At 30.8% G+C, this 26,285-nt stretch overlaps 1 protein-coding gene across 1 annotated transcript; it reads left to right on the top strand.

The window, feature by feature from the left end:
* Nucleotides 1-14,422: 14,422 nt before the first annotated feature.
* Nucleotides 14,423-25,370, top strand: LOC131169181 (nucleobase-ascorbate transporter 4-like). The gene is made up of 14 exons (XM_058150714.1): nt 14,423-14,795; nt 15,033-15,136; nt 15,229-15,411; nt 16,067-16,167; nt 16,254-16,329; nt 16,462-16,521; nt 23,024-23,208; nt 23,355-23,451; nt 23,586-23,672; nt 23,770-23,828; nt 24,109-24,200; nt 24,411-24,488; nt 24,712-24,872; nt 24,983-25,370. The coding sequence occupies exons 1-14, from the start codon at nt 14,423-14,425 to the stop codon at nt 25,184-25,186; spliced, it is 1,860 nt and encodes a 619-aa protein (XP_058006697.1). The 3' UTR covers nt 25,187-25,370.
* Nucleotides 25,371-26,285: the final 915 nt, after the last annotated feature.

Raw genomic sequence — 26,285 nt, 5'->3', positions numbered from 1 at the left:
TGAAATGCGGAATTTTGAGGGAGTCAAGCAGAAAAATAAATAAATAAATAATAAAAAATGGAAAAAAAAATATGCAAAGAATGCACACGTCTCAGTCTCTATTAGGTGGACTAATAAGAAAAATTAAATTCAAAATTTTATATAGTGATCTAAAAATTATTAAAAAAAAACAGATCTAAAAATTAAATTTAAAAGTTTAAAATTAATTTATTACTAAAAGATATGATCAAAAATTATTTCAAAAAATAAGATGTCATTAAAAATAAAATTAATGGTTTTTAATAAATTTAATAAATCAATTAATGAAAGTTTTAAAAAAATCAAGTTAGTTTAATAAATTTTTTTTATATACACTTATTAAATATGGAAATTTATATATGTGGACACACATTTAAGGGCATGTTTGCAACTTTGCATAATATTTTTTCATTTCATTCAATAAAAAAATTCCAACACGGTTGATTTTAAAATAATTAAATATTAATTTTATATATTAATTAGTAAAAAATTTCTTTATATAAATAGAATTTAAAATAATATTTAAATTGATATATTTAAAGTATAATATAGAGAGTATTTATAAAATTACTCAAATAGACTAATTTTTAAAATATGTGCATTATCAAATATTCTGCAAACTTTCTTCTTCTTCTTCTTCTAATAAGGCTGCTGGGGTGGGGACATGGTGGTTGGCTGCGTGAAAAATGAAGTCGAAAAGTATTGAACATTGGCAAATTCTAAAATAGAATACACTTTATTTACATATTAAATAATAAGTCCACTTTAAACACTTTATTTGGTCTATTCAAATATATATATTTTATTGTGAAGGGATTGTCTGTCGTACAAAGTTGCATAAAATTAAATATGTCAATGTTATAGTGTTATGAAAAATTGCAACTTTGCTTCACTTACTTTCTATTTTTTTTTTCATTAATTTTCAGTACTTAATTTGTGCAGTTTTTATAATTATTTTCCATTATGACATTCATCTTTAATAACTCATTTACTTTTTATATTTTTTCATTTAATTTTTATAATTATTACAATAATATTCATTTTAGTGACTCAGTAAAATATAATATAATATAATATAATATAATTAATCTATTATGTAATTATAAAATAAAAATACATATAATTGATATAATGTAGGTATTTTTATTTCAATATTTACTTTATTTATGATAAAAATGATGACACATAACGATAATGATAAAGTGTTAATAGTGATAGCATGATTATAATTATAATTAGAAAATTTTAATAAATAATGGTGGTGGCCACAATAATAGAGATGGGTAAATGGCGACAGTGATAGGTAGTAATAGTTACCAAATGGGAATAGTGATAGTAGTTATAGCTGAGAGAAGTGCTACTGTGCTTAAACTTAGTTTGGAGAAGAATCCCACTCAACAGGAAATTTGAAATAGTTTATAAAGGCCTAAGTCTGAGCTCTGAACTATGGATTTGACTCTAATTTGTAAGTTAATTAATATTATTAAACTTGGGTAATTACAATTTGTATTAGAATCACTCTAAATTAAAAAATTATGTAAAATTAGTTAATAAACCTATAATGAAGGGATAGGCATCAAGAAACAAGATAAAGCGGCTGACGCCAATTGTAAACCACAGTACTCAAAGCCAAATCCTGACTTGCATAAGCCCAATTGTAAGAATAGGTAGCGACGAGTGAACTCCCAAACTAGAGAGAAGTTAGCTTAATTTGAAAAAAGGATCCCACATTGATTAGCTAAGAATTTAAAGTGGTTTCTAAGAGCGCTTATGCCTAGCTGCCAAAATTATTTTTTTGAGAAAATAAATCATTTTAGATGTTATTAATAAAACAGTTAAAAAAAATATTTTATTATTTTAATATTTTAATATTTTTATTATTAAATCTTATCAAATTTAATTTTAAATTATTTTTTAATATTTTTTTATTAATATATTTAAAAAAATATTTTTTTTAATAACAATTTTAATAATAATATCAAACAAACTATAAATTATATTTAGTTAATATTTTTAAAAATAACGATACAAGTTAAATAAATATACAATAATTACAATTTTCGAAAATTGAGTATATTGCAACGAAATGCAATAATGCAAGTGTTTTTCTTTGGACTCGGTTTTGTGTGATTTTGGACTTGGGGCCCCAGAATGCTCTGGCCTTTTAGAGCTACTTCCAATAACAAACTCATCCCCCTCACCCTCTAGTACTTTTTCTGATGCAGCCCACAATCACTTAGCCCTTGTCCCTTTTAGTTCCTCAAAGCAGGTTCATCCTTCATCTTCTAATCACAATGGCTACATCAAAATATCACGCCTCCTTAAGCAGAGGCGACGGAATAAACTTGTCGCTGATTTGCTTGGTATGTCACTAAATTATCTCGAAGAGGGAAGAAAAATAAATTTTGCTAAAAAAAGAAGCAAAGTTCTTCAGCCATCTGATAGTGATATTAGCAGGATGAATGCTGCTCATAGAAGATCGTTACGCTGGGATAGTTCTGCCAAACATATCTTGGACCCAAAATAAGAGGCGTGGGAACAATATCTGTGGGGAAGAAACTGGGTTGAATCTTTTCGAAACTTAACGAAGTAATGGCACAGTTTTTCATTAAGCAAATTCAAGAAGATATGAATCTCTTCCAAGGCATCAATCAGTAGTTTGTTTTCTTTCCATTGTAGTCTTGGTTTTGGTTATCTCACAGGTACTACACTATTTCTAGTTTTGATCTCTTCTGGTAGTTTTCCTTTATTCTAGGGAGTTTTTTGGAGCAGCCTATTCTTTCCTGCTTTCTTTCTCTTTGTTTTTTTAGGTCTGACAAGTTTTGGTTTTGGTTCGCAGTTGTTTATCTCATTCTACCTTTTGTTTATCTCAGTCTCCCTTTCTGCCAGCTTTTCGGCTTTTAATAAAACTTTCGCTTATCAAAACGAAAAAATATTTATACCGTTTTTTGAGATGTTTGGGAGACAAATTTAATAATTACTTTTTTAAAAGTTAATATTTATAAAAATAATATTTAATTCTTAATTTTTTAACCTTCTAATAAATACAGCCTAAATATTAAGATTTTGAATTGACAATTATTATTTCTCACTATCTATCTTTGTCCTTCTCTATTATACACATTTTAATTCTCAATTATATTGCTATTAATAAGTAATTAAACTATATAAAGTGTTAAAGTGTGTATAAATTATAAAGAGTTAAATATTAAAAGTGTTTTTTAAAAAATTAAACATGTAATACACATACATATATATTTCTATTGTATTATATTTGTATGTATTATGTTTGTATCTATTAAAATGTGAAATCAAAATTTTCTTTCAATCAAATTTATATTTGACTAAAATTAATATATTACTCTTAATCTTTTTTAAGAAAATTTGATAATTTATTAAAAAGCATTAAAATGTAAGTATTGTAACACCCCTCACCCGTCTACAGTAAAGCCGAGCAAGAAGTGCACATTCGGTATCAGAGCACCTTATCTTATCCTGTCGTGTCCATTGTTAATTTTTAAACTTTGTAGAAAACATGTGGTAATTTTTTTTTTATCACAATTTATTTCTATGGAAATCCGGGCAAACCCTCCTTTGATTTATTGGCATCTGGCGGGTTCCAATAGTTACCTGTTAAAAACAATTTCATATATGTATCATTTTTTCATGTACCATATCATATCATTTCAAGAAAATAAAATTCAATTCATTCATATGAAAATTTATATACAAAAATTACAAGCTTTATTTACAGTCCAAAATATAAATTCATTTAATTACAATGTTCAAAATTAATATACATTTCATTATACATAAACCAAAATGCAAAACCTAATTACATATGGGCCCTACCAAAATAAACACTGCTAAGGTGACTCTGGACTGTAGCAGATCCGGTCAAAATGTAGACAGAGCACTACTGTGGCGGCTGCTGCTGTGACGGCTATTGGTCTCTAGTACCTATGCGATGGAAAATCTAACGTGCTAAGCAAATTGCTTAGTGGTGCATAATCTTAAGGTAGAATAACTAAATGATTTAAAATGACAATAATATGTGAAATTTCATAATTCTAGGTCAATTGTATATTTCAATTGCACTTTGGGAATAATTTAATTATCAGTATCTTATCTGTGCATTTATTTCTTTCTCTGTCTTTAAAGTCATATCAGTGGTCTCTTCATATAATTATTTAATTTTTAAAGCTTATTACTTATGAGTCGTTTCATAACTTTAGCTGCTCCATAAGAGCATATTAATTTACTAGGATCACTTCATATAATCAATTGATTTTTACAGCCTATTACTCATATCTGTGATCTTTTCGGTACTTAATTAAATTTAAGACTCATTACTCATATTTGTGCCCAAGTAACCTATAACAGTTTATAAAGACTGGACATACGGGAATATTCTATCCTGTATACAACTGTCATGTCAGGCACTAGGCCAGCGAGCAGGCATATAATATCCTGTATACAATTGTCTGTCAGGCACAAGGCCAGTGAGCAGGCACATAATATCCTATATACAACTGTCTGTCAGGCACAAGGCCAGTAGGCAGGCTGTTAAAGCCAGAAATACAATTAGGCACAATGGCATCTGTCATGTCATGTACTATACATATTCATAGTATTGTTATTTCATATATGATGGAAACATAGGTTTCAAGTGTATTTTCATATGACTTATATGTTTAACAAACCATTTAGGTAATTTACGTTTTATGTATCAATTGATTTCATGTCACATTGTAGTGCAAAGTGGGAAAAGTGGGTCTCACATATCTGTTTCATGTAATTTAGCATGTAGTGACTTATTAGGGATAAGTCAATAATTTATTTCAAGAACTTTTCTTTAGCTTCAGCATTACCGTCTTGTCTTTACATATCAAATTGAGCAATTTGTGGTTATTGTTTGGCCACATTTCCTCAATGGAAGTTGTTCCTCTATATCTTTTCTTTATTTTTCTTTTTGAATCATGTCATTTGGATTTGTATAACTCAAGTTATAGTCAAATAACCATAACTAAGTCAATTCTAAATTCTGGTTTCCTTACTAGGCAGTTTTGGTATTGAATTTAACCAATTTATTTGGATAGCTTGTAGTAACATTTAAGCTTAGTGTTCTTCATAGGATTTGTTGCCCTATGTCTTATGGTCACTTGGAAATTTTAATTGTAATTTTTCAAGTCTTGTAGAATTATTATAGCTACATTATTGGCTTGAGCTCAAATGTCCTATACTAACTTAATTTCCATTTAGGTCAGTAACTTTGATCCTAAATTTAAATTTCATACATTCATAATTTGAGGAAGGTGTCTAAAATAAAATTAAAGCCTTATTTCTTAGGTTTCCAGAATGGTATGATTTGTTTCAATTGAAGATTTCTAGTGGGAGATATACTTAAAAGACTATGCTGGAATCAATAGTTACTTATACACATTTCCAGAATTTATGCACTAAATTGACCTAGCCAATTGACCTATTTCTCTTGATTTCTGGGTTTTGGTCAAAATACCAATCTTATAGGTCTATGTCTTATTGAAATTTTGACACTGGTTTCAGGGCATTCGGATTTCTGTGGACCAAGTTATGGCCTCTTTGCCAAAACTAGTCAAGTTGCATATGTCCATAAATTTTGGACTATTTTGGTTCTGGACAGTTTTGTACCCCAATTTGGGCAAGCAATTTCATTTGGTTAATGGCATTTCTGGGCTCTAGTGTCTTCACAAAAGTTGTAGCCCTATGTTTAAGCTTTCCAATGATATAAATTTTAGGTCATTTGGACCTGTCTAGAGTGAGATATGGCCAAATGAATGAACACTGTTTATTTGGTCAAAATTCTGAGTTCACAATTTGATAATCTGGATTAGGTCAGATTTTAGGTCACTTTTTAGGCAAAATTTTGGCATAGTTTTGCATAAAAAATGGACCATTTTAGGTCTAGTTTTACCTCCAATTGGCCTTATACCAATTGGGATCACACAATTTCACTTATGGCTTAAAACATACACTGCCATCAACAAGTACTCAACCTGCAAGGAAATTACTCCCAATATTGATTTCTCCATCTCTCAAACTTTAAATTTGCATTCATGGCACTTCTAATATCATCAATCAATCTCAACACAATTAATTTCCAGCAACATCAATCAAGTCTCAATTGATTAATTCAGAATCCTAATTCAAATTGTCAAAGTCAACAATTCACATTGAATCACATTTCTATCACATTGAACTTCAACCCTCAACCTATAACTTATTCATCAACCTTACAATTCCTTTTTCATACATGAAATTATCAATTGTTCATGCTTTTAAGGCTGCTAAAACTAGACATAATACACAAGTCTCTAATAATTAACTCAAACCCTAATTTACATTATCAACTTCAAATATACACATGCCATTAAGGTCTAATATACATGATCACCTTAAACAACATCACCAATCATCATTATAAATAGGAAATTCATCAAATTATCAAAGAAACTAAGGCTGTCAAAATGACAATTGCACAAGTCTTCAATACTTCTTTCAAAACCCTAATTCAAATTCTCAATCTCAACATACACAAGAAATCAAATTGCTAGAATATCTAATTACCTTAATCAACATCATTACCCATCAATTACATGTAAAAATAAACCAAACTCCTTTAATTTCCATGGCTACCGAATTGAATACTCCTAAATACTTATCAATTTTCATCAATTTTCTTAGCATATCAACTCATCCTAGGCTTAAAGCAAGAATTAAGGAAGAGAGGTGGGGAGATAAGCACTAACCTTGAATCCAAAATTTTCTAAGCTTGTAAATCTTTGAAATTTTCCTTTCTTTTTGCTGCCTATATATTTCCCAAGGTGTGAGGATCACTTTTCATAAAGGGAGTTGCAAGAAATATGGCATGAACATGGAAAATGAAAGCTTGCATGAAGAGCTCTCATGGAGGAACTTGGAATTGCAATTCGGCCATGGAAGAACTCTAGAAAGAAGATGAAGCTGAAGTGGTGATATTTGTCATCTAATGGCTTTTTATACCTCCACTAATATTTGTTTAATTATTATTGTATTTCAAGTTTTGATATTTCAAATATTCCCCCCCCCCCTCATTTTTCCTTAATTACATTTCATATATAATTTCATTTTTCATGTGATTTTCAAAATTTAATACTACTCATTTTTAATGGACATTTAGGTCAAAAGTCAACTCTAGGTACCAAATGACCAAAATGCCCCTCTTTGGGTTACAGTCCTACTTTTTCGATAATACCGATTAAATCCCTAATTCATCGGTTCCTCTAATTTTTGTTGTCGTCTGTATCGATTCACTAAATTTTATTTGACATTTTCAATGTCCTTTGTATCTCAATAGATCTTTAATTATGTCCCGAAAATTATTTCTCGGGATTCCTCGCGGGTTTGGGATCGTCAACTGTCTACGCAGTGACTTCCCGGTGCAGTCACCTAATGCTACAGTTCCGGCTCGTTTAACCTAGTTGCATTTCCTTTCTTTTATTTTCTCTTAATTTTTCTTGTATTTTCTTACCATGTATTCCATCATTTTATGTCTCCTAATTATCATTTAAGTATAGTTCCAGACATCCTAGCTGTCCGGATAAACATTAGTCATTGAAACAGTAGAACGTACGAACTACCTACGATGAAGGTGTTACAAGTATATCATAATGTTCTTATAAGAGAAAAATAAATATATAAATATAGATAATTGAAAACTTCTGTTCAGAGATGATTTGGTCAAAAGAGTGTAACAACCCAACTAGTGGGCCATTACTGGCACTAGGTATCGAGTCAATTTAAGGCTACCGAAACTCATAACAAACATAAAACTTGTTGAACATGAACATAATCCTATATTTCACAATCCAAACATACTCCAAACCATTACACTTGGTTACATATATAAAAATCACTAGAGTGTAAATAGTGCATGCACACATTCTCAAATAAGGAGTTAGCTTAGATTTAAAGCATTCATAATGACATCATTTGTGTTAAGATAAAACATTATTCAAACTTGAATACCAGCACAATAACTATTCTTTTATATATTACATGTCCACTAATTATACAACATACATACAAACACTCCATAGCTATTCCTATTGCTCAAGCTCCAAAGGATGTTTCTATTCCTACACTCCTACACCTAGGGTTAGGGAAAAGGGGTGAGCTTACACAAACTCAGTGAGTAAACTAACCAAAAATATTTAATTACAATCTTCATTTCATACATATGCAATGCATCATCTATATGAGTTTCACATCATAAACATTTCACATAAGATAGACTTGTCACTAGTGACTTTCCAAATTCAATGTGCCCAGCTTATACAGAGGTTCTTTAGGACTTCTACTTAACATATATCCAATCTACTTGGCTCATACAGAAACTCCTCAGGACTTTCATTTATAACATTACATGTGTCATGCACCAAGAGACATCGTAAGATCTCCCCTTGGATTTTATGGATCCATAACATATATAACATAACATAGTCATAAACATGGGAGGAGTCAGTGGGTCATTCATAATCCATCATGCACCAACAACAATTATGCAATTATTCAACATATTCATATTCTAGATATACACACCCTAAATAAAAATGAAATGATGCTTGAGGATGATCATAATTTAAATTTAAAGTATTTACATTTATTAAGGTTCGAATTAGTCACCTCTTATAGCCTATCAACCACCTAATACGAACGATAGCTAACCTCGGATCCTTAGTTTCCTGAATCCCTCAAGTCCGATCTTATAACCATCAAAACCTAATGAGTTATTCAAAGCTCTAAAACTCTATACACATAGCAAACATCTTATTCTAGGCTCTTATGAACCATAAAATCATGTTTTGGAACCTTAGAATCGAATGAGAAATAAAGCTGACAAAACCAAGTTCGGCTGCTGGGGTCTTGGACTTCGGCTGCTAAACCTTTGATCATCCGGTGCCCTTTTTGGATAGTAACCATTGCGGCTACCAAAGGCTTAGACTTCAGCTACCAAATTTAGAATTTATCTAGATTTTCCTGAGAAATTACATGCTTTGGCTGCCGAAATAATGGCTTTCGATAGCAGAACCTAGGAATTTCTAGCACTTCCAAGCCGAAAACTAGCAAAATCCTCTTCCAAAACATCCAAAACATACCCCAAAGCTCCAAAGCACAATCCAAACATATAAACACCTTCCTAAGGCCTAGAACAACTTGAATTCTTGCTCAAATCTCACACGCAACCATTTGGAGTTTGAATTCAAGGTTAAAACAAACTTCCATCAACATAAAAACACAAAATTTTTAGGCTTAACTAAGGAATTAACCATTCTAGGTCCAAAAACACTTGGACTTGACATAAACAAAAACAATACTTCATTCCACATCCAAAATACATCAAAGAAAACATAATTTCATTCAAAAACTCAAACATGCAACACTTTTTCCAAAATCGAAGACTTAAAACCATGTAAAAATCACATGAAATTCAAAATCAAAACAATCTCATACACTAGGTGAATTCTTCTTAAAACCCAAAAGAAAGAGAAATTATCTCTTCCCTTGAAATAGAGAAAGAAGTGAATTGACGATTCTAACTTCAATCCATATTCACCAAGCTTTCCTAAAGAAGAAATCAAGCTTTACCATGTGCAATCTCTAATACAATCTCCTTGAAAAGTCTTTTGCATGTCTACCAAGTTGAGAGAGAAAGAGAAGTGAGAGTTCAAGTTACTTTTGTATCAGAAAACAATCTGTTGGTTATTTATGCCCTTACTGTTAAGGGATTTTCAGCTGCCAGAAGTAATAATTTCAGCTGTCGAAGTTCATTCTACCCAAAAAAATGAATTTGAACAATAAAAAAGATTTCAACCGCTAAAAGTCTATATTTCAACTGTCTAAGTTTCTTCTGCCCAGAAGTTGCTTAAAACTTTTCTTTGAGCAAAACTATTAAAACATTTTTATTTTTAAATACATTTTGAAAACATCATACATACAAATACATGCACTTCTCACCACCATTCCCTTGCCTGTGGAATCTTCGAATTCGTCATAATATTCCATCAACGATAAAATTTCTGACGTCAGGAAATGATGGGTGTTACAAGAAGAATAATTTGCCAGGTAGTAACTGTTCCTTTTTCATTTTAGATGACAAAAGAAATCATCTATAATACTTTCATTTCGGGAATTTGTTATCTCTATATCCCGCAAAAGAGTTTAAATCATCAAATTTCAAAAAACGAATATGCTTACCAAACTCTATTGATAGAAGATCATCATTCATATTTGAATATCCAAAATCTCCAACTAAAAGGAGTTAATGATTCACATTGTATTTTGAATGCTATAGCCTATTTGTGTTTATTAGATTATATTATTGTTAATTAATGAATTAATAAGTATTAATAATTAAAAATTATAATTAATTAGATATTTAATAATAAATTTTAAAACATATTAAAAAAAATCAATCAAAAAAAAAAAATATATATATATATATATATATATATATTAGGTTATTGTAGAGGAGAGGAGAAAAAAAAGAGTAGATGGAGAGAGTACAAGGGAATTTTGAGGGAGACAAATGAAAAAAACAAAGAAATTTTTGTCCTTAATATTTTTTAAACAAATACTTTAATTAATTTATTTTACCAAAATTTAAATTTTTTTAGATAAAATAGTTATAAATAGCCACCCTCACCGGCTGCTAACTTGGGAGAATGGTGGGAGAACAGTAACATCCAAAATTATTGAACACTGACAAAATATAAAATATAATGGCCCCTTAAATATTGTGTACAATATCCTATTAAATTATAAAACTTTTATATTGTTCGTTCTTTTGTTATTGATTATTACTTTTAATTATTTAAATTTTATAATCATACTTTATTTATTTTCTATAATCACGTACGTTATCGACAACTCATTCAAATTTTATATTTAATTTAATTTAATTAATTTTGATATTGAGAGAAATTAATTCACACATTTAAAAATTCTCTTTCTAACTAACGATCTGAAAAAGACATAATAAAATGAATATATTTAAAAGGAAATAATAAAATGTTATTATTGTTGTCATTATCAGACCAATAATTTGCCTAAAAAAATAAAAATATTAATTCAATTTGGTCATTTTTAATTGAAAAAGTAGATTAATTAAATTGCAAGTTGGTTCAATTTAATCCATTAAGCTAGCTGCTCCTATTCCATTTTGAAAATACTGAAATCCAATAATGCAACGTCATGCGATGAATATTCCTAATATATTTCTATTTTAATTTCAAAAAAAAATATTTTTCTATTTTAGCTTTTTTTCAGTTGACCAACACGAAGACTCTGTGATGTTGTCGCAACCCAAATTATAAGAAAATTATTTGCCAACTCCTTACGGTGTAAGTGATATGTATGGATAACAGTAAATTATTACATAAAACAGTAATATGATAGCAGGTGAATATGTATATATGTATGGATTTCAATGAGTGAACATGTATGTGGGTAGATTTTAATAAGTGAATATATCCATGTACATGGATAGATCTCAAAAATTCATAATCACTGAACATTTTATCTAATTATTATTTATTTACAATTTCATGTTAAATGTTGACATAAAATTATGATGATACTATATAATTTCTAGACATGAAAAAACTCATCTTGAAGCACTTTAAAAATTTATGCATTTTATTAAGTTTGATGTTCACATGTATCAGTTTTTAAATGAACCGAAAAATAATTAATTTTCAATTTTTAAAATTTAACTAAAATTTAAAAAGCAACTTCACTTTTTCCATTAAAATAAAAAGTTAGCTTTCCAACTACTTTAAAATGAAAAATAATAATTTTTATTTATAATAAAATTAAATTATAATTTCTTAATTAAAATTAAATAACTATTTAAAAACTATTTAACTTTAATGATAAAAAAATTAATTGTATTATTATAAATAAATGAACAATATATATTAAAAGAATTAAAACTAAAATAAGTTTTTAAATATATTTAATAATTATTATTTTTTCTATTATGAAAAATATGAATAATTTTCTATTTTTTAATTAAAATTTTTTTGGCTATTAACATGTGAGTGTATTTTTCATGTTAGTCTTAGTTTTCGTAAAAAATAAAAAATATTTCTACAAATAAATTGAGCCTAAGTATATATTTATTATTTTTGCCTAAGTATTTATCATCTTTTATTGAATATTAATTATCTTTTCCTAAGTATTTATTATCTTTTATTACTATGAATATTACAATTATGGAGAAGAGCGAGTTAGTCCCATCATATATAAGTGAAAAATGGAGGAAAAATGGTCTAGATCAACTCAGACCATATATTTATATTGGTTATATTTTTTTTTTGAGGAAAAAAAAAAAAGGGAAGTTGGATGCTTAGATGTTGGCTCCCCAAATGCATGGTTGAACATATGGAGATAACTTCATCTTATCTAGGCTGCATTTTAGGCAATATTGCTAGTGACTAAGCCATAACTTGTGAGTTTTTAGCATTTGGGGAGAAGAATCTTTTGATGGCAATACAAGCAGAAACTAGAGGGCATCGATGTTGTGTGTGCTTCAATTAAATTGGTGCTCATTGGCTTGTGAATAGTGTTAGCAAGGTCATCCTCTTTTTCATAAATTGATCCATTGGAGGAATAATTTGATTTTTTTTTTTTTATTGAAAATGAGAGCATAGCTCAGGAACAAAACAAGTTAAACAGCCCTCTCGTGGGCAACACCCACAACATCATGCAATAACAATAAGCAGATTTTTGGCGGAGGATCATCCAAAATATGGACACCAACAGGTAGAGACGAAATCGAACCAGCAAGCTAGTGAGCATAAATATTGGCTTCTTGATAAATATGAATAACACTAACATTTCAATTAAATCGAAGAAGATGGAAAATAGAATGAACCACTGGCCGAAGAGTAGCAGGAGCAGGACAACAACCCTAGACAATTCAATATGCACTAAATATATATATTATAATCCATTATTTTTATTTTCCAATAGTGCATGTATACCAAACTTAAGATTGGAATGGCCAATAATGATGGTGACTAATAATAAAGGAAAGTTATAGACTTTACGAACTCGTAACTAATTGTAAATGTACGAGAAACACTCAATTTAATATAAAAGGCCTAACTTGTTAGGTGAGAAAACAAATCTATTAATTGACTACAACGCATGCTATTGAACAGAAAAGTGAAACATTTATAGTTAATTGGTAATTATATTTAAATGTTCTAATTTTGAGTTATGTCTTTTAATTTTTAAAATTGAGAGTAATTATATTTAAACTTTTAAAATTATATTCAAATGGTTTGATTGTAATTGTTCACAATTTTAAAAATTATAATATGTAGTTTAAAATTAGAATGAATTAAATCTTTTCTAACTGAAATTTTCAATTTAATAATATCAATAAAAATTTCAATTTAATGAGCTATTTAAATTTAAATTATTTAAAATTTTGTATTATAAAAATAAAATGAATTATAAATACTTTAAACTAAACAGATCTGAGTGAAGTAACAATTAACTCTGTAAATGACTCAATATTGATGAGTGTGGTTGAAGTCCAATTAAGAAATTAGTTGGCCAACTCATCTACCATTGTACATTAACAACCAAGTAATTATGTTACGTCAATAACGCAAAGTAATTAAGCACATGCTTCAAATTATACCACAACCAACAAAATTAATGTTCTCTAAGGAATCACCACAACTTCATTGGGCTCATTTTATAGTCAACTCTTAAGTCATTATATATATAATGTTTGCTCAACTCATTACTTAGGCTCTAACTCAAATAATAAAAAATATGAAAAATATTTTCAGGGAAACATTAGGCTTAAAGAAGGAAAATTATAAAATTTAAGGTGGAAAGGATAACATGCAAGCATGTCAAAAGGAAATTTATTAAAAATTTAGCAGTTCTCCAAGACCATACCCTTCAGCAAACTTTATTGTAGGAGAATAAGGTGTCCAAAAATATTAAATATTAATAAATTCTAAAATAATATGAGCTGTCAACGTGCATGTGATGCATGGAAATTAATAATATTTACTTTTAGTCTACGAATCAGGCCAATTCAATTGAAAATTTATTGAGTGTTATCACTTATTATAAATAATAGTTGTAATTTGTAAAATCTATATGTAAATTTGATATTTTATATATGTAGTCTACGATATATTAAATTCACTTCAATTTTATTACTAATATTAATTATAATCAGTCTCATCATATATAAGAACATAAAAAGCAAAAGATTTTATCTAACATTTTTTATGGATATATAGGGAGAGTGAGAGAGTGATGGGTTGCAATAGGGGAAGAGATTAGGAGTGTGGAAATGTTGGTCAGCAACTGCAGTTGTTGCCAACATATACCTCCTCTGGACTACTTCCCAACATGTCCTCCTTCCCATCCATTCCATTGTTGCCAGTGCGTCCCTAGCTGCCATTTTTGCCAACAAAATAAACTTGCATTTGGTTACTGCGTCCCTTCCTGTTCCACTTGCCCAGTTCTGCCAACTGAACGTGGACCAAAAATTGAATCAGGCAGTGGCGGAACAACCGAATCAGGCAGCAGCAGAACTGAGACAGGCAGCAGCGGAACAACCGAATCAGGCAGCAGCAGAACTGGAAGAAGCGGAGGAGGACCCGCCGAACCACGTGGGACAGAAGACATTATCCAATTTCCCATTCCGGAAAATCCTTCCTGGAGTAATCTCTCTCACTCTCCCTTTTTCTCTTCAAGTGCAAAACATATTTCCGTGGAATCACCTATACATGCAACTTTTTTTATAATAAAAAATATAGTTAACACCATTCACATTATTTGCATTAAGTTGCCTAAACTTCATCTAATTATTTTAATTGTGACAAAAATTTAATATGGAGTGCACAGATGAGATGGTCTAATGGAAATTTTGGGTGAATTGAATTGAATTAATTCATCAGGTAATCCAAAACTTTATGGTTGGGGATTCCAGCACTTTGTAGTTAATGTGGGGAGTACAGTGATCGTTCCGTCTGTGATGGTCAGTGTGGGCGGAGGTGGCAATGTAAGAATAGTTAAATAGTTGAATATTTTTATTTGCATTGACCCATATGATGGAATTGAATTGAACTGATTGGATATCTATGTATCTATCAGGTAGAGAAAGCGAGGGCGATACAGGCGTCGCTGTTTGTAATGGGAATAAATACACTTTTGCAGATTTGTTTTGGTACTCGGCTTTCTGTGTCGATGGAAACATCCCAAGCTTACATTATCCCTATAATTTCCATTGCTTTATCAACTTACAGTAATTTTAATAACTCACTCGATCCCCATCAGGTCGGTTGGCTTTTTTTGTTTTTAATTTAATTTTAATTTGAAATTTAAAATTAAGAAATCACAATCTTTAACAACTTTAGTATCATTGAACTACTAAAGATTATGGAGAGATTGCTGGGAAAAGACATTATTAGAAGAGACAATTCATTAATATTTTATAAATCTTCATATAAATATTTAATTTAACAATTTTTAAACTCATTTTTATATAAATTTCAACTCTAGCCTATATTAAATGCAACCGATTCAAAATGCATGACCTGTTACCATCACCAATTACCAATAGCACAACAAATGAATTAACATCATAAAAAGTTCAAAATCTCACATTTTTTTTTAATATATATCAATTTAAATTAAATAAAATCTCGTGAGTTTTCAATTTAAATTAAATAAAATCACCATTAATTTTATTGAATTTTTAATTTTTTTTAATAAAATATGGGCAAAGTTTAAAAAAAATATATATCAAAATTTCATACTTTGACAATTAATGGATATTTATTTTAGTCAAATCACAATATATTTCTTTTAAACATTGCCCGTATTGCAATACATGTATTTTTATTATTAGCCTAACAATAATCGAGCGCTTGTCCTCCCACTATTGAATATATTTTGATCAGCTTTTATTGAGTTGATTTGCTGTGATTAGAGGTTTGAACAATTCATGAGACGTGTACAAGGGGCAAGTCTCATTTCGTCTATCTTTCAAATGGTGATTGGTTTCTCTGGTTTGGCGAAATATTTTGCAAGGTATAAATTAATTACTAGATTTGGGATGTTCTTTCATTGTTTACTTCCTCAATTGGCTTTGGTTTCTATATGTTTTTTTATGGCAGACACCTTAGCCCTCTCGCTTCTGTTCCTCTAGTAACTCTCACGGGACTTGGGCTCTACGTTCGTGGATTTCCATTGGTAAAGGCATCTAAAAAGCCCAATTCAACTACCTTTCATTTTATTATTATTATTATTATTATTATTATTATTATTATTATTATTATTATTATTATTATTGTGATCTTCCACTGGTTGGTTTATTGCTTGTAGGTGGCCAAGTGTGCTGAAATTGGACTCCCAGCTTTGGCTATTCTGGTTTTCTTAACTCAGGTGAGTAACATGCTTCATCATTTTTGTTCCAAGTGGTAACTTCATTAGAAGGATTCAATGGCATCAAACCTAATTGAACTTATCAGTGAATTTCAATATAGTTGATGAACTTCAATCAACGTATAAAGACTAATTTTCTTTTAGAGGTTTCGTTTGAATTAAATCCTTTATAAGAAAATAATATAATTAAATTTTTACAAAATTATGTTTGATTTTTATTTCCTTAAAAATAATTTTTTAAGTTAAATAAATTAAATTTTTTCATTTTAAAATTAATTAAATTAAATTAAATTCATATAAAATTCTAAATTCCGAATAGGAGAAATGGATTTCACTGACATCTAATCTATTATAAAGATTTAGCTAAATTTTTTGTATGCTAGTTATGTAAAATAAACATTTTATTAGGCTGTTTTGTTTATAGAGTTATATAACACTCTATTGTCATGATCCAACTCTACGTGTTAAACTGGCATTAGGATTTAGACTAGTATAAAATTTTTTAATTTTGTAGTAAATCTCATTGTTCTCTAAATTCATAACTAAGCCTACATTCAAAGAGCAACATAAAGAACAATATAAATCAATTTGGGCCAATTCAGCCCAATACCTATTATACATGCACAACTACAAAAGCTCAACTCAATCCTGATACGCAACATATATAATCCATTTAATATAATTTATTACTATTAATTAATATGAGATATTATTATGCACTAGTGTCACAATAGAGTACTAAGATTAGAATGGATAAATAATTAATTAAATAAATAAACACAATAAAAACTACCAAGCATTATCACAACTTATGGAGAAAAATGCAAGTTAGATGATAAAAGAACAATGCTTATCTTGCAACCTAAGAAACAATATTAAACAGTAATGAGTGTTTGACTAAGATAGTTAAGATATTAATTATAGTTATAATTTCTATAACTATCTATTGTTAATGCAGTCATATGAATGTAAATGTACTAAACAAATAAATCACCCAATCCTCACATGATAAGATGAGTTGGCGCTATATATCATAATACATTTTAAGAGGTAACCCCATACCCTGGCTCTCTGAAATCCAACATGTTCTCTTATTCTATTCTGCGAGAGTCAGTGAAATATAGTATCGTGCCTACCTCATAGTGACAAGAGTCGGTGAATACCTACCCTACCTATCCATATTCATAAGAGTTAGCGAATTATTCAAGCCGTACGTACCCTAGTATTCCACATCCATAATACATAAATAAGCACCAGCTTATTCCCAAGGCGGTACAGCATAGAAAATTATAATGTAACAAATAGGCAATGCTCCTGATATAATAACTATTTACATATGTATAAGTGAATGCATGAACATGTTAGAAAATGTAAAATATGAATAATATTAAAATTATATAAAAATAGTCAATAACCAACTCACTGGCTGGTCAATTTGATTGCAGCTGGTTTGGCTGGAAAAAAAAAAAAAAGATAGTAAGTTCTGATCACTTATACAAAGAGGCTAACATCTATCAATTAAAAGTAATTAAATACATCCAAGGCAATAATAATAAATCCTAGGTTTTGCCAATATTTCGATAGAATTTCCTCTATAACTAGATCTCACCCCCTATGAAGCAAATACAACACAAGTAGCAACAATAACAAAAAAAAATTGACCTTAGGCCCACAATAAGCTCACAATGCCCATCTAGGGCCGATAAGAATCCTAATTCTACATCCAGTTGTCCAATATCTAGTTTGAGTCCTTAACTACTTTATGGTCCAATTAAATAATTCAGTACATCAAAAATTATAAAAATATTCTCGATGGTCCTCTACATCATTATTGTATTAATTAAATTTATTTTAATTAATTTCACTAAACTATAAATATTTTATAAATTAATCAGCTAGTCTAAAATTAGGTAAAAATCACATAACTCGAGTTCAGGTTTACTTTTGTAAATTATGTCACCTGGAATGCTTTGGAACATCTAAAAATACTAGAATCGACCGTAATATTGACTATATTCCTGGACAGGCTGCCAGATCGGGCCAAAACTTGATCTCGGGCACTAGTGAGCTATTGCCAATTTGAGTATACATTGGGAATGCTAATGAGCTATTAGTGACTGATCTGCAAACGATTCATCGAAACTCTACTTTAATTACCCTACATCGGTCAATTTAGTTTAGACTGTCTGTTAAGCATCTACTTCATCTTATCTCCGATCAAGGCATGGTTGTGTCAAATCGAAGCTTGCAAAGTGTAGATCATACTCCCTGGGTCCAATCATCCAAACTCATTGCCGACTGGCCGTAATTTAGTTGGAAAGCCACAAAATACTCATTTTCTCCCTCCTCCAGCCACCAAATCAAGCACCACTAGTCTCATTTGAAAGCTTGTGATCCTAGGAGTTCATAGCACTTGGAATCACTAGAAAAGACCACTAGATGACAATGAAATCACATCATGAAGTTGTTATCTCACTGGCACATCTGTCTCTCTCTCTCCTTGATTCCCCGTCAGAGTTATCACGCTTTTAGCCATCATTCATGGCCTAAGGGAAGTTGTCAGAGATTGATGGAGATGCCAAAAGCCTCATCATCTAAGGGGTCACGCCAAGAAAGGGAAGAATGGTGTGACGATTAGGGTGTCATGACTTGATTTTTAGACCAGACTGGCACTAGGACTTAGGTCAGTTTAAGGCCTCCGAAGCCTGCAATAAGCCTAACTATTTCTAATCCATTCATAAAGCCCATTCAGATAGCCCAATTTCAAAAAAAATAAATAGACAGAGTTCACAACTTAAACTGGACTATTCAATAGGAGCATTAACTCACGACTGTAAACAAAATATAATCAATAATTTGAAAAGCTCACCACCCTCACTATCCTCCAGAACAAATAAATCAACATTTGGGAGCTAAGCTCCCTCCATCAATAATAATAAACATTATATACATCTATGTAATCTCACATAATTAATCTTACAACTCTAGAATTTAATTTATTACAACCCCAAATAGAAAAATACAATTATTGGTCTATGTGGAGTTCTAGATTTAATTAAAGGACAATAACAGTAAATCAAAATATATATGCTTAAACCTGTGGGGAAAGAAAGCAGGCTAATCACAAAATAAGCTACCTATTACCTGAGGAAAAATAGTTAAACAGGGATGAGCGTTTGACTCAGAGAGTAAGATATTGATTTTAAATATAATTTCTATAACTATCTAATCTAATGCATTCATATGTATGAAATGCACACGTTCATATAGTTCAAACAATTTAACCAATATTCGCACAAAAGATAATTTAGAGCACGCACCCATGTGTCACATCAATACATATATGGGAGCTGATCCCTTATACAACTTTCTTAATTTAATACCTGCTAGTGAGGTTAACTCAAGCAGAACTTTTACTTAATAATCCAAGTGCGGGGGCCAGCGAGATCAACTCAAAGTTGTGCTCTCTTCGACTTATCCATATATAAGGATTGGGTCCTAACGAGTCAAGCTCTAGCCGTGACTATCCGTCCTACCCATATCCATATCTACATCATACTCACATCAACATACACACAAGGCTCCAAGTTATTTTAAGGCAACATTCACAAACAAATTCAATAACATAAGCAGTAAAAGAGCGTGCCTAGCATTTAACTAATATATACATACACATAAGTGAATGCATGAGCATGCCTTGAATATAAATTAATAATATTAAAATTACAAATAAAATCAATATCAAACTCATAGATTATCTAAGTATTGCTAGGGTGGCTGAGAAAAAGAGAAAGGTTAACTCGGATCACCTAAACATTTATGTTCAAGAATTTATCAATAATGAATCAAAGCAAAGAACTAAAGAATCAAATATATCCTAAATTTATGCCAGAAATCCGGCATAATTTCTCTTGTACTTAGGACCTACCTAACTTGCAAAACAACCCAACTAACACTTACTTAATCCAAAGGCCTCAGGCTCACAACACAACAACGATACAATGCCCCTCCTGAGCCTACCAAACCAAACAATTCTCATATAATTACACATTTTAGCTATTTAGCCTAAAACTAACATTTTGCAAAAATTATCTAAATTAACCTCAAAAATTCTATAATTATTTTCTGCAGTCCTTAACAAGGCCATTCTACTATTGCAATTGAAAATATAATTTTCTAGCTACCCACGAATATTTTATGGATTTTTATTCTAAACTCAACATTAGGTAAAAAGGAGAATTTGAAGTTCGGGTTTGCCTACACTAATTCTGATACTTGGAATGCGTCCAAGACGTCTGAAAATGGTGGGAAGCACTATAATATTGACCCACTTTGCCAGCAGCCCGTGTGTCTGACCCAAAATTGCAGTCCTGATCAACGGTGGAATTTCTTCAAAATGAAAGCACCTATGCGAAGCTCACAATACCAAGAGTTAGAATATAATTTTTATTTAATTAAAAAGACTCATTAAAGATCAGAAAAATCACTGGCAAGCTCATGGGACCTATCAAATTTTTGATATCAAGAAAATTCTAAATTGGTGTAGTTGCAAAGCTCTCGATGAATTGGACAAGCTGGTAGTCTCGGATTTTTGATAGGATTTATTGTTTGATAGAAATCTTGCCCAAAAGACAAAATATGCTAAAACTTCTGAAACTTAATTCGCACAAATCGAGAAATGATATTGTCACGACCCAGGGATGGGGTTGGGACGTGCTTGTTCAACCAGCTACGCACTGGGGTGGAAACTTCATGTCCCACATTGGAAACGGGAAGAAAAGATTTGGGCCATATATGTGGGAGCCTTCCTCACCTGGTCAGCGCGCTTTTGGGAATGAAACCTCCCAAGGGACAAATCCGTGAGGCCCATAGGCCAAAGCAGACAATACTAACTGGAGAAGGATCGGGCTGTTACATTTGGTATCAGAGCTGGACTCCCTCTAGTACGGTGTGTGGTGTGAGGACGCACCAGGCGGAAGCTGGTGGGCTTGTCACGACCCAGGGATGGGGTTGGGACGTGCTTGTTCAACCAGCTACGCACTGGGGTGGAAACTTCATGTCCCACATCGGAAACGGGAAGAAAAGATTTGGGCCATTTATGTGGGAGCCTTCCTCACCTGGTCAGCGCGCTTTTGGGAATGAAACCTCCCAAGGGACAAATCCGTGAGGCCCATAGGCCAAAGCGGACAATACTAACTGGAGAAGGATCGGGCTGTTACAGATATCATGCAAACTTAGTATTTACATGATGCCCATGAAAAGATGAGCATTTTGATAGTAAGAATGTCGGAAACAGTGACCGAAGAAGAAAGCTATGGCTGTGGACAAAAGAGGAGAGAGAGAGAGAGAGATCGTTTTAAACTTTTGTTTTTTTTTTTTTAAATTTAAAAATAAAATTATAAATTGATCCATAAACTTTCTAGATCTTTTAAACAAGTCTAAAAATTTTTTTCAACAAGGTTCAATTTTAATTTAATATATTTAAAATTAAATAATAATAATAATAATAATAATAATAATAATTTTAAAATATCTAAAACATAAAATTTTAGAATTTCACAATCATAGAAATTTTAATTAAAAATTCAAAAATTAAATTTTAAAACTTAAAAAAAATAATCTCATGAAATATATTTATTTAATGAAATAATATTATAATAGACTAATTTATAGATTATCTATTTTTAAAAATTTTTCAGATTATTAGAGGGAGGGTAAAGGGCGAAAGGAACTTCGAGGGAAGAGGGACTACTATTGCTGTTTCGAAAAATTAAAAATTTTCCCTTTTTAACTTTTGATTTCCCAATTTTGAATTAAATCCAAAATCTTTTCAATTAGTACAATTCTAATCTAATACATTTAAAATTCAATTTCAAATAATAATCCTTTAAATTAAATTACTAATGTACTCAAAGTATTGACACAAATAAAATTATAATACATTTTAATTTATTTCTAATTTAGAATTTAAATAAATATATTGAATTACTTTCAATAGAATATAAAATTAAAAATTTTTTTGAAATGAACATCTAAATTAAACACACCCCGAAATCAACAATCAAAAACAGAAATGAAAAATAAATAATCCAATTAAAAATTATAAAATTTATAATTTTAAATTAAGGTTATTACACTCTAATTGCCAATATAAAAAAAGAAAAGTATATATTAGATTAATTAGGTAGATATGGATTCCAAATAATGAGGTATAGGAATTTGACATTATGTTTCACTTAAAATATGAATTCAAGTTCACAAACGATGCAAATTAAAGTTCAGCGATTACCTTGAAATCCAATATAAATTAAGTGACTTTGATGAAAGCCTGATGTGGTTTGTTACCTAGTTGGATGAGATATATCATATATGAGAAGGGAAAAATTACAAGAAGTTAGCTTGAGAGCACATAACACATATTGAAATGTATGTTTAATTTTCAGAATGGTTTTACCTAATGCCCTTGGTGTTCTATCTTGTTGGTAATCAACGTTTATTGCAGTTTCTTCCCCGTATATGGAAAGCGAAAAAAGAGATAGCTGGTCAAGTAGCAATCATACTTTCTGTTGCAATTGTATGGACCTATGCAGAGATTTTGACTGTGGCTGGTGCATATGATAATACAACTCAAGAAACACAAATGAATTGTCGTACTGATAGTTCTGGGCTCATTGGTGCTGCTCCTTGGTAAAGCTTAAATTCCACCAACTAATTTTAATTCATCTCTACTGTGATTTTGCTGGTTTTACTTGTTTGAAAGTTATGCTTCAGTCAAGTGGGGAGCTCCAGATTCAGTAAAACTATCAGTTATATTTTTGCTTCACTCTATGCAGGATAAAGAATCCACATCCATTTCAATGGGGAACTCCCATTTTTGAAGCTGGCGATGCCCTTTCAATGATGGCTGCTTCCCTTGTAGCTGTTATTGAGGTTTTTTTTTTTTTTCATATAAGTATTTCTTCGAAATTCATTGATCCTTTTCAATAGTTCGTTGAAAAAGATCCTCTATCCATGAGGCCACCGCTTTATCTTCTTGATTTGATTTTATTTTATGTTTTTTCCAGTCTTCTGGTACATTTTATGCATCATCAAAATTAAGCGGTGCTCCTCCTATACCTCCCTATGCCCTGACTCGTGGTATTGGCATTCAGGTGGAAGTGATCCTGTGATGCTGTATTATTTTCTCTTAAGACCCCTTTAACATTCTGTAATTCTGCATCTCTTGATTCAACTTTTATCAACATCCAGGGAATTGGAACTATGATAGATGCAGTATTTGGCGCAGGAAATGGCTCCACTGCTTCAGTGTAATGACTTTAAACTTTCAAAAAATCTTATGTATTATGTTTTTGTTTTTGTTGGAGAAAAGTGTTTTTACTTTTTACATACAAGTTTTTATAACATCTAGATTGATTTGGATTTGGTGCTATATATGGCTGTCCATCCACAATTGCTGACATAAAAATTGCAGGGGGTATTGAGTTGGTGAATGTCCTACACTTATAGCAGTAGCAGTCTTTCTTCTACTACTGCTATGAGCTAATTATTATTATTGTTATTATTATTATTATTTTTTGGTACTTATAGGGAAGATGCAGGTCTTTTGGGATTAACACAAGTAGGAAGTCGGAGGGTCGTTATAGTATCAGCAATCTTTATGGTTTTCCTTTCCGTTTTAGGTGTAGTATTCCTCATACTGCAATATTTTACATTTTTTCAGCTTTATCTAGTCTGGATCAATCTACTTACATTTGTACTTCTATTGAGCTTTAAGTTGCTTTTTTTAATCTCATTTCTGCTGAAACAATGTTGCACATAGGGTCCTTGGTACTATAAAATTTTGCTCACTCGATGTAATATCTGATGGGGTCATAATCTGTCTCTAACAGGAAAAGTTGGGGCTTTTTTCGCTTCAATACCACTGCCAATTGTGGGAGCCCTCCACACTGTCCTCTTCCCCTATGTGGGTATGTCTCTCCTTTCTATTTCTCAGTCAAAGATATAGTTGAATTTTGCATTTTCATTAATTAAATAGTTGCAAAGTAATGTTTACTGTGATAATCTGATGGATTTTTACAAGAGAATAGAAACAATTGAAAGTGATGATGAATTTCCTAACAATCTCTTTCAACTTGATCATTTAGAACACTGAATATTGCTGAAAATCAACGTAATGAGCACTTATTGCAGCTTCAGCTGGGCTTCAATATCTCGAGTTCTGTAACGTGAATAGCTTCAGATCAAAGCTCATTCTAGGCTTTTCTCTCTTCATGGGCCTCTCTGTGCCTCAATACTTCAAGGAATACGTTTTTCTTTCTGGTCATGGACCTGTTAACACAGGAACCACCTGGGTACGTGTGTTTCAAATGTAGCTTTCTGTTAATTGTGTAAAATATAGCTCATTAAACAATTTCAGATTCATAATTCAATGATGAAGCTCTTGTGATTTCTTTGCTTCCAGTTCAATGACATAATGCAAGTGATTTTCTCATCCCCGCCCACTGTTGCGCTTATAGTTGCTTTCTTTTTGGATCGGACTCATACTCCTGGGGCCTGCTCGACCTGGAAAGACAGTGGCAGGTATTTGAAGGACAAATCAGATGAGTCGGAAAAGACTAAAGAAATCTATGATTTCATTACTTCACTTGGTGATATGTGCTCTTAATTCTAACACGCTGTGTCCACTATACATGAAACAATGGTTACAATTATTCATATTTTCTCTTACCAAGGAGTCTATCTTGTTGCTTTCTTTTTGACAAGTTGTGGCAATTGACATATAATACTTGTTCAAATGTTGATTTTTAGCTTTGGATCAGCCCTATATATTTGGTATTTTACATGAATAATCTATCCCACTTTGTTAGTAGTAGTATATTTATTAACTAATAACTAATCATTTTTTTTTTTTTTTGAAAATGTTGGAATTGTCAAGTTTAAATCTCTACGTCATGTACTATGAGATAGATGCCCGGATACTAGCTACAATACCAATACATATCAACCCGTGAACTTTAGCTCGGTGGTAGTGGGAGTTGTCTCCAATACTATAAAGCCTCCAAATCAAATTCTAGTCAGAGTCAACCGTACCTTAGTGCTAATGCTGCTTCGTTTTGTCTTGGCGTGTCTTAGTCTCTTGCAAAATTTTCATGATCATCTGAAATATGCCAAGGAATCAGCAGTGACCATACAATTTCCATTCAATCTCCACAGTTCATAACATTTTCAAAACAGTTAAATAAATTCATTCCCATTGCATTCAAAATATTTGATTACATTCACAAGTTAGTTCACAGACATAAAAAGCCAAAAGACCATATTATTACATATGACTGTACAACTGCTCAGTTACAAAAGTACATATGACTACAAAATTATTTACATCAACTAATTACAAGGGTATAATTAAATACCCTTACAAAAGTATTTGAATAGTCCACAAAATCAGCAGCTCACTCTGCTGCTTTTTCCTTGCCTCTATCTGTGACAGCAAAAGAAGCTATCGCTGACTATAAAAATACTCAGTAGTGCGTAATAAAATATAAAATGCATAATATAAAATATGTGTTATCAATTCACAGTTCAAATATTTCACAATCACATTTCACAATTTTTCAAAACTCATTATGGCACAATTTTGGTCAAATAATTTAATAAACATAATATTGCCAATCCATACACAACTTAAGTCATGACACAAAATTTCCGATCAATGCCTTGTTGTACACCACGACAAAGCGATCTACAACCTCACTAATCGAAAT

This window comes from Hevea brasiliensis, chromosome 8 (genome assembly GCF_030052815.1).
Source record: "Hevea brasiliensis isolate MT/VB/25A 57/8 chromosome 8, ASM3005281v1, whole genome shotgun sequence".
Classification (NCBI taxonomy): domain Eukaryota; kingdom Viridiplantae; phylum Streptophyta; class Magnoliopsida; order Malpighiales; family Euphorbiaceae; genus Hevea; species Hevea brasiliensis.
Note: the sequence above shows the minus strand (reverse complement) of the source record. Positions and strands in the feature narration are given on the sequence as shown.